A 12516-nucleotide genomic window follows, 5' to 3' on the forward strand; every position below is an offset into this window, starting at 1 on the left:
TTCATGGGTTTAAAGCCCATTCAGAAATCAGATGACAGAGGGGAAGAAGCTGTTCCTGAATCATTAAGTGTGTGCCTTCAGGCTTCTGTACCTCCTTCTTGAGGGTAGCAATGAGAACAAGGCATGAGCTGGGTGATGGAGGTCCTTTTTGAGGCATTGCTCCTTGAAGATGTTCTGGATACTGTGGAGGCTAGAACTCATGGTGCAGCTGACTAAATTTATAACTCTTTGCAGCTTATTCCGATCCTGTGCAGTCAACCCCCCCTCTCCACCCCCCATACCAGACCCATGGTACATCTGTAGAATTTTTCGAGTGAAGTGATGGTTAGTACCTTACAGGCATCTTCCCTTCCCCTGGGATTTAGCCCGCGCTGCCAACCTCTTCTCTCATAAGGAAACACAATCTAGGAGCAGGGAACTATCAATGCATCGGCCTGGGCAATGTAAGGGAGAACACCTTGTGACTTACTTCTTACTCCTTCAAAGTGCAGTCTTTGCAGAGAGCTGGTTCAGAGCTTGGTAGAGAGCTCCCTCTGATGGATAACACAAGCCACTCCTTCATTGTATTGCTGTCAGTAAAGGCAGCAATATCCAATTCTTATCTCCAGTTCACAGGGAGGAACTGTAACATTTAAGACAGTAAATGAAAATTGAAGGATAAACTGCTGAAGCTGCAAATCTGAAATTAAAATAGAAATGTACATAAACACTCAGCAGGTCAGGCAGCATCAGTGTGGCTGTTGTTAAATCTATTGTTGAAATCCTATCATGCAGTAGACTGAGAAAGACAACTTGTATTTCTTGGGTTTGCTTCTGATTCTTTCCCACTCATGCTAAACTTGTAGCCTCTGGTTGTCAACTATCAGAAAAAGTCCTTTTAACCCATCCTTATCTCGAACACATTTTTCAAGCACTGTGGGAGGAGGGAGCTCCACTGGGAACCCATCCTTTTGAATTGGAGTCCTTCACACCAGCACAGCAAGCATACGTTCCCTGCCCATTGAGGCCTTGTTGTTTCACAGACAGATTATTCAAATGAGGTTGGCCTTTAGCATTTTTCATTTGAGATATGGAATACCATCTGTGGGACGTAGAGTAATTTCAATTCCATTCCTTTTCCTTCACCCCTCAGCTGACAGGGAGGAAGCTGAGGGGAATGTAGCTCTGATGACTGACTGGGTTTTCGCCTCTCCCCACAGGTGGAGCATCATGACGTATGAAGCAGCGACGAAGCAACTACCCATTGTGACAAAGGACGAGGTCTCCAGTTCTCAGGTATGGCCTGGAATTCCCCGGGTTAAGCTACAAAATTGTTGCCATCCAGATCAATCTGAAAAGCAGAGGATTTCTTAAGAGGTTTTATTTGGTTCCTTTGCGGAGCCTATCACACAGATGGGAAATCTGTCATCAGATCAATAACTCTGCCTTTTTGGGTAGTTGGTAATCATATTCACAAATGTGAATTCTGAGCTTAGCCACAGAGTCATGTAAACAAGGAACACACATTTTGGCCAACCTTGTCCATGTTGACCGTTAAGCACCCATTAATTCTCTCCATGTTCCCAAACATCCCCTCAGATTCTAACTCTCAGCTGCATACTAGGGACAACTTAACAGCAGAAAGTTAAGCCACCAACCTACATGTTGTTGAGGTGTGGAGGAAACTGGAGCCCTGGGAAAAACCTAGCTGGTTACAATAAGAATGTGCAAACTCCAGCCAAACAGCCCCAGAGGTCAGAATGGACCCAAAGACTCTGGCACTGTGAGGAAGCAGCTCTACAAGCTCTGCTGCACTGCCACCTGACATTATGTATACCCTGATACTGTATTAACCACATGCCTAGGTGTGCACAGGGAGAGTTGTTGGTAACACTTTTCAGTCTTCTCCACTATAATCCAGTTAACATCACATTTTGGAAGCAGGAACTACCTCCCCACGCTGCCTCCCTCTGTTCGACTTAAAAGTGTCAATACAACTTACCATTCATTTATTTACTAACAGTTCTCTTTCTCTGCCGCACACTTTCCAAACCTTTCAATTGGGGCAAATACAGAGCTGTGTAGTGTTAAATTGCAAAACCGTGAGTTGCAGGGTGAAGGTCAGGCAGGAACTTTAAACACAGTGTGCAGTGATTCTGAGTGGAGCAGATTACTACCACACAATAACTCCAACACATTCCCTGCATAACCCACTTCTCACACTAGAGTCTCCTGCAATTTGTTCTATTCACTATCTCTGTGTTAATCCTAACAGCAGCGATTCTCTTTCCCCAGGACCCAATATCTCAGTACGCCAACTTGATTGTCTATCACTTGACAAAAGTTCTCGAATCTGACCAACATGCTGATGTAATTTCCTCTGCCAGGTATGTCCCTTTGGTATTGTTGCTAACTTTTCCCTCACTTGCCAAGTTCAGAGACAGGGAGCACTGACGTCTTTGGGCCTCAGCAACCGTAGCCGAAGCCCAGCAAGATGGCGCTGCCTTCAGGCCGTCAGTCAGTTCTCACAACTCCTCAACGCATTCCATCCCAGTCTCTGTCTCTTCGGTTGCGATACACGCTGGGGCAAGAACTGAGGAACTCAAATTATGCAAAAGAATAGGTGTCAGTTACTAGCCAATGAATCACAGGGGATAAAGGTGAATAACAGCTGCTGGAGGGCTTCACCAAGATGCTGCCTGTAATAGAGAAAATCAGCTATAAGGGCAGGCTAGATGAAGTTGGATATTTCTTTGGAGCATCAGAGGGTGAGGAGGGACCTGACAGAAGTATTTAAAATTATGAAACGTCTGGATTGGGTCAACAGTCAGAGTCTTTTTTTTCCCCAAGTAGACAATGCCACAGTAGGTGGTGATGCCAACATTTGACAGGCACTTAGACTATCACGTGAGCAGGCATCGAATACAGGGATATAGAACATGTACAGGCAGATGAGATTAGTTTAAATTAGCAGACACCGTTAGCTGAAAGGCCTGATCCTGTGCTGTGCTGTTCTGTGTTCTATCTTCCAATACTCTTCATAGTTACACGTGTTGTACCACAGTCATTTCACACCTTGATGTGTTCGTTGATGTCGTGGTTCAGAATTACTTCTCTATTTCAGGTTCATAGGGATAGTTTTGGGGACAGTGCAGGGAGTCAGGGGTTAGGTTAGGTTTTAGGGACAGGGAGGAAGGGGAATGAAGGGTTAGGGGCAGGATGCTCTCTGGTCTAAGGATTGAGAAGCTGGAGATTGGGTCAACAGGCTCTCAGATGGGTGTTCCCCACGTTGGCAAATCCTGAGTCAGAGTTTTGTATGGGCTGGAGTCATGAGAACTGGTGACTCCCCCGAAGCTATGGGATTGGAGGTCCGCGTGAGCCTGGAAGTCAGGGGCTGAAGCACTCCACAGCTGAAGATCAGTGATCTTGAAGATTCGATCAGGCAAAGCCCAAATGACAAACCCATGATTGATGAGTCCTGGGGTCAATAGCCAGAGGTTGGTGAAATCCAGAGGGCAAAGCTGAAGGTCTACTTTGCAAGTAGAATACCCAAAAGATCAAAGACTAAAGTCGGCAAATGCGGAGATGAAAAGCTCAAAATGTTGAGTGTGAATTCAATAAGTCTGGAGGTAGAGGCCCAAAGGCCATGACAGCAAGTCTGGGCCAGAGACTGGTAGTTAGACGCCTAATGTCTGTGAGTCTAAGTGTCTGGTGCCAAGAGCTGGAGACCCGGAGGTGCCCGGTTCTGAGGGTGGAGGCCTGTCTGTCTGTGTGAGGGGGTAGGTAGGTAAGAGGGTGGGAAAGGGCTTGTTTTGCTGCTTTGTCTTGTTTTCTTCCGTTGTTGCTGCTGTTGTTGTTTGGCTGACCACTGTGAGCATGGTACACTGGTGCTCGGATGTGTAGCAACACATCCTTGGGTTTGTTGTTTATTAATGTACACTGTCTGTTTCAATGTATATATTGATAAATCATTCTGAATCTGAATGAACCCCTAAATGATGAACATGGCCAGGGTTTGAGCTTGACGATTTCTACTCTAAATGTTCTTCATTGGTTGGTCTCTGGAGTCACTGCTGCCCTTGGTCGCATAAGACAACTTTTTATACATTTCCTCACATACCTTCCACACTTAACCTTCTATTACACAGCTTTAATTCCAATCCTAACCCTTAAGACACGTGTTTCCATAACTTCTTCAAATTGCTATCGGTACCATCCTACAACTATCTTAACCATCTGGTTCCTAAGTTTCCAGAGATTACCTGAGCTTTATCATCTATCAGATGGCAAATTTTCACAAGGTGTCAGGTCCCAAACACCTCCATCTGTTAGACCTTCCTTCCAGATAGCTCACAACAGGGTATCTACACTGGGCTGTAAAGCTGTCTCAGAGCAGTTCTTGCTTAAGAATGGGCTGGTGTCATTGACATGAACTTTCTTCTCTGTGCCCATTTGACCTGTAGTTTGCATCGTCTTTTCCTAGGCAGTACAGTATCCTCCCAAAGCACAATGGGATACTTGACATTGCTCTGGCTTCTATGGGATCCTTTAAGAAACACCTGGATCAGTACATGGCGAGGTGGGGCTTGGAGTGGTATGGGTTGAATTGGGACCAGCTTGGTGGAACAGCATGGACTCAATGGGCCAAAGGGCTTGCATCCACACCATATTAAAAAATGATTCTGTGACAGAGCAGAGATTTCCACCCTGTGGCTGAGCCAATAATTACTCCTCACAATACTGCTAAAAGAACATTTTGTTATGGACTCAGATACAAGAGCTGCTGCTTTTCACAAATTAACACAGTAATTGCACATCTAGAACACAGAACATAAAGAGTAGAACGGTGCAGGCCCTTTGACCTATGATGTTGTGTTGCATTTTAAACTATCCCAGGATCAGTCTAATTCTTTCCTCTCACACAGCTTTCCATTTTCCTTCTATCCACACGCCTACCTAAGTGTCTCTTAAATGTATTTCATTGGTTTTGAGAGGCCTATTAGTTACATAATCATACCCTTGATTAATTCTATCATAGTGTGTAGCAGAACACTCCTCCAATATCAAATCATGCTCTATTATGGAGAGCCCTAAAGTATCAGAAAAAATCCTGCAATAGAAACCTATATTAGAGACCAACACGTCACCATTGCCACCAGAAGAGTAAACAGACTGGACTATGTTTATATAACAGACGTAGTACTTACAAAGCCATCCCACAATCTGTCTGATGAAATCTCCATAATGTTAAACCCAGCACCTTGACCACTGCTGAAAATGAGAAACCAGTCACAAGGAGCATCACTGTGTGGCCTAATGAGGCAATCTCTAAGCTTCAGGACTGTTTAGAATGGACTATCTGATCGAAGTTCAAGGCGGCTGCCAGAATTGGACAAGAAGACTATACCTCATCTGTAAGTATATAGACGACATTGGTACCTCAAGAACGGTCATCTCACAGCCCTACTAGAAGCCCTGGCTGAACACAGATGTGGGTTTGCTGCTGAAAGCTCAGGACACTGCCTTCAACTCTGGTGACAAAACAGCTCTCAGAGTTGCAAAAGGAACATCAGGAGGGCAAAGGCTGCCTATGGAGAGAAAAATTCCGGAACACCTGTACGATAATGACCCCTGGTGTATGTGGCTGGGCATCAGGAGTATTACTTACGACACAAGGAAAACCAGCATCGATGCCTCCCTTCCCAATGCTCTAAACAATTTTTATGCAAACTTCGAGGCATGCAACACAACACCAAGTACAAAATCTAACCTCCTTCCAGATGGGCAGCAGACATGAGAAAGACTTCACAGAGAATCAGTCCCCCATAATGCTGCCAAGCCAGTCAACAGCCCAGGCCAAGATATCAGGGAGCGTGCACACCAGCTCACCGACATCTTCACACTCACCAGCTCACTGATTCCTTCAGGCACACCGGCTCACTGACTGACATAATTAACAGTTCACCCATCCAGGCTGCTGTCACACATGCTTCAAATCAGCCACCGTCATCCCTGTACAAAGAACTCAACACTTTCAGAACTAAACGACTACTGCCCCGTGGTGTCAATCATCATGAAGTGCCTTGAGCACCTGGTAATGGCACACATGAAAAACTCCATTCCTGCCTCACTGGACACTCACCGATATGCTTACCAACACAACCACTCTACAACAGATGGCAAAGCAGCAGTCATGCACCCGGCCCTGACACATTGAGAAAACAAGGACACTTATGTTAGAATGCTGTTTCTGGATTTTAGTTTGGCATTCAGCATTATTGTCGCACAGACTTAGTCAACAAGCTCCTACTCCTCCATCTAAATACATCATTGTGCAACCGGCTGTGAGATTTCCTAACCAACTCCTCCTCCCTCTCTATCATCCTCAACACGGGTCCCCCCGACTCCCGCAGGGCCGTATGCTGAGCCCATTGCTCAATACTGTGCTTACACAAAACTGCACGGCCAGACTCCCGAGTGATCACATTGTCAAGGTCGCTGATGAGGGGACAGTGGTGGGGCTCATCACCAACAATGATGAGGTAGCCTACAGAGAGGAGGTGGAAGAGCCCAAGGCCTGGTGCCAGGCAAATAACCTCTTCCTCAGTGTCAACAAGGCAAAGGAGATGGTTACCGACTTCAGGAGAACTCGCCCCACTCATACACCTCTTTACATCATTGGCACAGAAACAGAAACTGTGAACAGCTTCAAACCCCTGGGAGCGCACGTCTCACACAACCTCTCATGGTTCCAGAATGCATCGTTCACAATCAAGAAAGCTCCCCAATGCCTCTTTATGAGGAGGCTGAATGGCACTGGATTATGCACATCAATACTCATGACCTTCTACAGATGTACAGTACCATTGCAACATGCTGTGTCACTGCTTGGTATGGAACTGCACTGCAGCACTGGGAGGCTTTGCAACAGGTAGTCAAAACTGCCCACCACATTACCGGCACCAGCCCACCCACTATTACCCTTACTGCCTGGGGAAAGTAACTGGATATGCAGAAAGGTGCTGGAAATAGGACAGAGATATTATAAAATATCCCACCCACCCTGCTCATGGACTATTCGCATGAGGGAGGAGGCTACATAGCATGCACACCAGGACCAACAGACTTAAAAGGCAGTTACTTTCCCTAAGCAGTAAGGCTGATCAAAGCTTCTAACCACACTACACCTCCCACCACCACCATAACCTGATCATCCTGTCAGAGTCACCTTATGTATAGACACTCCTGTACCTAGCTCCACTTTATGTACATTTAATCAATCGATGTATGTAAGCTCTCTTATGTACTTACATTTATTGTGTATTTTTCTTAATGTGTTCTTTACTTTAGTGTGTGTTTTATATGCTGCATCGGATCCAGAGTAACAATTATTTCTTTCTCCTTTACATTTGTGCACTGGAGAAGACATTAAACAATCCTGAATCTTGAATCTATTATGTCAGAGAACATCCCATAGTGGATAACCCTTTGCAGCTAAATCGCTATACCAGAGGAGTACGCCCACAGAGTGAGATATCTACTGAATGTGCATTTCATTTCTGTCTTCACTAAGAATCTCACTTATTTTTCTAAACTTCACTGTTCCTTTCCTTGCCATGTCTCACTTTCTTTTCCCTTTCTTTAATATTCCTGTCGGTTATTATTACCTCCTGTCCCAACCTTTGCTTTCTGTTGACATGCAGGTTTATATGTGAGACAGTAAGCAACTTTACAGCTGAGGTTGGCAAAGCATACAAGAGGGTTGAAGAGAACAAGGAGGAAGCAGACTCAATTACAAAGAAGGTGGGTCATTCATAGAAATAAACACAGCCTCTTCCCTCTGACTCCCCAGTCCTCACTCTGCCAACTGCTGTAACTCTTGAGATATAATTGTGGGAGTTCACAGAAGGGATCAGGAATGTGGGAAGGTTTGAACCATAGCTGGTCAACGTGATGTGTCTGTGCTTCTCTACTGCAGTGTGTAATGTTGACTCAGAAACTGGACTCCCTGGTCAAGGTTCTTGGAGATGAATCCCAGGCACTGATTATTCCCACGGGCACCTCTCCACCATCCACAGGTGAACAGGGTGAGGGAAAACCTGCTCAAACTGGTGGAGACCTTGAAAACAAGCCAGATACAAATTCTGTGCCCAAAACGTTGAAGTCCAAGGAAGAACTCATGCTACGAGCTAACAGTTTGAAGAAAGCTCTGAGGCAGATCATCAAACAAGCAGAGAAAGGTAACACAATAAGTTCAGCTCACTCATACAGCAAAGCTGATTAGATGAGAGACCGACAAAAGCTGGAGTAAGTGAGGAATGACCCAAAGGTGGAACAGATTGATACAGGATGAGCCCGGGAAGGATTGTCCCAAGTGTGGATAGTATTGGTATTGGCATTGGTTTATTATTGTCACTTGTACCAAGATACAGTGAAGAGAAGAAAAGTGGATAGAGAGTAGCCAGAATGGGAAATGGGACAAAAGAAAAGGGAGGGGGAAAGATTACCGTAAGTTAGAGATATTAATGTTCATGCCATGAAATTGGAAGCTAATCAATCAACCTGAGCATAGCCTCATTGTGGGAAAAAAAGAGGAGGCCATGGTCCAACATGTTGAAATGGGAATGGGAAGCTGAATTGAAATGGGTGGCCACTGGAAAATCCAGCCTTTTGTAGCAGATTGAGCAAAGGTGCTGGATGAAGTGATCCCCCAGTCTTCATTTGTCACAATGGTGAGGCGTTGGGAGCAAGGGTGGACCCAAATGCAAGACACATCTTGTGAGGTTAATTAAAGAGTTTATTGTTTGATACCAGGACAGCAAAGCAGAAGCAGGAATAGCGAACTGGGCAAGGACTCAGGACTATGACTAGGCTGGGACTAAGGGTCTGGGCTAGGACTCGGAATCAGATCCCAGTATAGGCGACATGAAGAGGCTAGGGTATGGACTCCGAGCCAAAGACTGGGCAAGGACCCGGTACCTGGGTCTTGCCTCGGGCTCGGACCCCAGAACCAGGCATGGACATGACATGGGCTAGGGAGAGGAGGAACATGGAGAAACAGAGCCTCGGTGTCGGGAGAGCAGGTACAAGGAACCATGGACACATACACTGAACACAGAGTCGGGACCCCTCCTTGGGTACAGGACATAGGGCCGGGACTCACACACAAAACAGAGAGCCGGGACCCCTCCTTGGGTACAGGACATAGGGCCGGGACTCATGACCCCCCCGCGGGGCAACAGCAAGACAGCCAGACTTACCCCACGGAGGCGAGGACCAGACAAGACAAGACATGACCCCCCACGGGGCAACGGCAAGATGGCCGGACTTACCCCACGGAGGCGAGGACAAGACAAGACCAACACGAAAGAACACCAGACAGTACCTATCTAGCTCCGGTGATAGAACTAGACCAAAGTGCAGGCGAGGGCTGCAGACGAGGGCTAGAGGCGGGAGGGGCAGAGAAGGGATTCAGACAGGGGGGTAGGACAGGAATCCCAGACCGCCAGGGCCAGGACTTGACTCGGAACTTGGATGCCGCCAGGGCCAGGACTTGACTCAGAACTTGGATGCTGCCGGGTAGTGGCGAGCTCTCGACTCGGCCCGGGAACAGTAGACAGCGGTTCCTGATTCCCTCTGGTGGGTTAACTGACGGACCCACCTCAGTGAGGAAACTTTGCAGGCTCGCTTTGGCAAGGTAAATTGACAGGGTTGCTCTGGTGAGGAAAGGCAAATTACCGGCACTCGCTTCGGGCGGAAAAATGGCTTGTTCCGGCCAGATGACATTGGCACACCGTACCTTTGGTGACTTCGCAGACGTTCTCGCGCCGAATGGCTGAAAGCCGGAGACTATAAACTACTGGTTCAGTCGAGAGTAAATTGCCTCCAATCACCAAAGCCGAGGGACGCAGGAAAACAGGGAACCAAAGGGAAACAGGGAGTCAACGGTCCGGATCGTAACATAAACAAAGTAAATTTAAAGGGACCCCCGATCTGGACCATGACATCGTTGGGCTTCACCAATGTAGAGGAGGCTGTACTGGGAGCACCGGACACAGGGGGACTACCTTGACAGACTCAGAGGTGGTATCCCCTCACCTGTAAAAATTGTTTGGGTCCTTGAATGGTAATGAGGGAGGAGAAGTAAGGACAGATGTAGCCCGACCCTCTTGTAGGGATATGCCAGGAGGGAGATTAGGGATATGGCAGGAGGGAGATGAGGATAGAGGGATGAGTGTACAAGGGAAACACATAACAAGTGATCCCTGCAGAAAACAGTATGTGGAGGGTAGGGAAAGATGTGCTTTCTGGTAGGATCCCTTTATAGATGGCAGACATTACAGAGAATGGTTTGCTGTATATGGAGCCTCATGAGGTAAGGACATGGAGAACCTTCTCTCTGTTATGTTGGGGGGAGGATGGGGTGAGATTAGGCGCTGAATTTGAGGAGATGCAGGTGAAGGCATTATTGATGGTGGTGGAAAGGAAACCCCAAAATTTGAAGAATGAGGACATCTTGTTTTTCCTAGAATGAAAACCTCATCCTGAGAACAAATGTGGCATAGCACGAGGAACTGAGTAAAGGAAATAGCATTTTTGCAAGTGACTGTATGGTAAGAGGTATAGTCAAGGTAGCTGTGAGAGTTTATATGTTTCTCAAAGATATCAGAGATTGAGAAAAGGGAGAGAGGTGTCTGAGATGGACCAAGTGACTTTGAGGGCAGGGTGGAAGTTGTAGAAAAGTGGATGAAATTATTGAGCTCAGCATGAGCGCAGGAAGCAGGACCGATGCCGTTGTCAGTGGAGCGTCGAAAGAGTTGCGAGTGTTACCTGTGGAGACTCGGAACATGGTTGAGAGTGTGCAAAATGTCACGGATGTAGGTAGGAAAGAACTGAACAAAAGGAGGATAATGTGGAGTCAAAATAGGCAGACGTCAGTTCAGTGGGACAGTAGCAGGCAGAAACAATGGTCCTACCTGGACAATCAGGTTTGTGGACCTTGGGTAGGGATTAGAACCAAGCAGTGCTGGGTAAGCAAACTATGAGGTTGTTGCCAATGAATGGGAGATCTCCAAATTTGATGAGGATATGACGGTGTGAGAGGCAATGGCCTGATGCTCCTTACTGGGGTCATGTTCAAGGGGTAAGTAAGAGGAAGAGTCTGAGAGTTGCCTCCAGTTCTTTAATCCAGTCATACCAACGTGATGTTTCAAATATAAAATATCTGCTTTTTCTCTCTACATGTCTATGCTGTGTTACTGGTTAATAGTAGTATTGTTTGCCCAGACTTCATTCAACTGTTATCTTTCCTTCCAGTGGTTGATGAACAGAACAAGCAGAGTCAAGTAACGTACAACTGTCCCCCAAACCACAACCCGCCTGTCATCAGGAGAGAGAACACAGAGGAGCAGGGTGACAAGAACATAGAGACATGTAAGGCAGCTCCACTCTAATTACAATAATACCCATTCCCCGGAACACCTTCAGCATAGCACAATGTCCCAATGAACTTCACACTTCAAACAGTGTGTAGAGTGTTGGGTGCTGAGGTGGAGCTGAATACTCAGAATCATGAGAGCTGCTAATGGGCAAAATGCAACTATTCTACAAAGCACAGATGGTTCACCCTCGGGAGTTACACCTCGTACATCATTGTGCAGAGAGACAGATGTGTTACCCTGTGGTGACACTTCTTGTGACCGTACAGAGGGATATAGATGTCACCGTAGAGAGTGGTATCTCCTGTGACTGTGCAGAATGTATTTTTCTCACCTGATTATTCTTTTATTGATTCACTAACAGTGACCTCTACAACATCCACTATCATACTTGACCGATCAGATGGAAGCAGTTCCACTGAAGATCTCAGTTCAGTGTAAGTGTACAATATCTAAATATCTCTGCAATGTTATCTGCATCTAACACTGATGGAATTCAGATTCGGGAGTTTGCTCAGGAAGGAGTTATCTCATGTGGCACTTGTTTATTTGCAACATTAGGCCGCTTGACTTTGGCTGAAATTCTTGCCTTTGCAAAAGATAGCAAAAATAAGTCTCTAGAGGATTCCGGGAAAGAAGATATTTAAGTTCTTGTCAGCACTGATATTTCCAATACCCATTCACAGGTTAGGTATAACACGTTTTAGTTATAGAATAGACTGTTTAGTCTGTGGCGTGCATCATTCCCAAGGTAGATATCATGTAGAACAGGTTAGTTACAGAATTAACCTCTCTCTGCAACTCTACGAAGCAGAGCCCCATACTCTGAACAGAAAGAAGAAATAAGGAAAAATGTTTTCTCTGGGTAAATAAAACGTGCTCACTGAACAGTAATCAATAGCATTTTGATATATGATCTTCATTTGCTAATCTTGTTCATCAGATAAATAGAATCATGGCGGGATACTTCTGTGCTCTGGGAGTCTCCCAGGCATTTGCTGTGTCCCAGGCAACCACAGGGGCAAGAAGTTTCATTGTTTGGTTTGGGAGCCTGAACTACAGCTGATGGTACTGTTTGTTGTCTATCTATGAGTCTGAG

General features: G+C 46.1%; 1 protein-coding gene across 5 annotated transcripts in view; it reads left to right on the plus strand.

The window, feature by feature from the left end:
• Window positions 1-12516, plus strand: part of LOC140204091 (diacylglycerol kinase eta-like) — a 179767-nt gene that overhangs the window by 128724 nt on the left and 38527 nt on the right. For all 5 annotated transcript variants that reach the window (XM_072270415.1, XM_072270416.1, XM_072270419.1 and 2 more), the window contains exons 12-17: window positions 1200-1275; window positions 2275-2366; window positions 7683-7782; window positions 7958-8219; window positions 11296-11412; window positions 11782-11854. In XM_072270415.1, the coding sequence (XP_072126516.1) occupies window positions 1200-1275; window positions 2275-2366; window positions 7683-7782; window positions 7958-8219; window positions 11296-11412; window positions 11782-11854 (720 nt within the window). The remainder of the gene's footprint in view (window positions 1-1199; window positions 1276-2274; window positions 2367-7682; window positions 7783-7957; window positions 8220-11295; window positions 11413-11781; window positions 11855-12516) is intronic.

Source organism: Mobula birostris, chromosome 10 (assembly GCF_030028105.1).
Source record: "Mobula birostris isolate sMobBir1 chromosome 10, sMobBir1.hap1, whole genome shotgun sequence".
In the NCBI taxonomy this organism is placed as follows: domain Eukaryota; kingdom Metazoa; phylum Chordata; class Chondrichthyes; order Myliobatiformes; family Myliobatidae; genus Mobula; species Mobula birostris.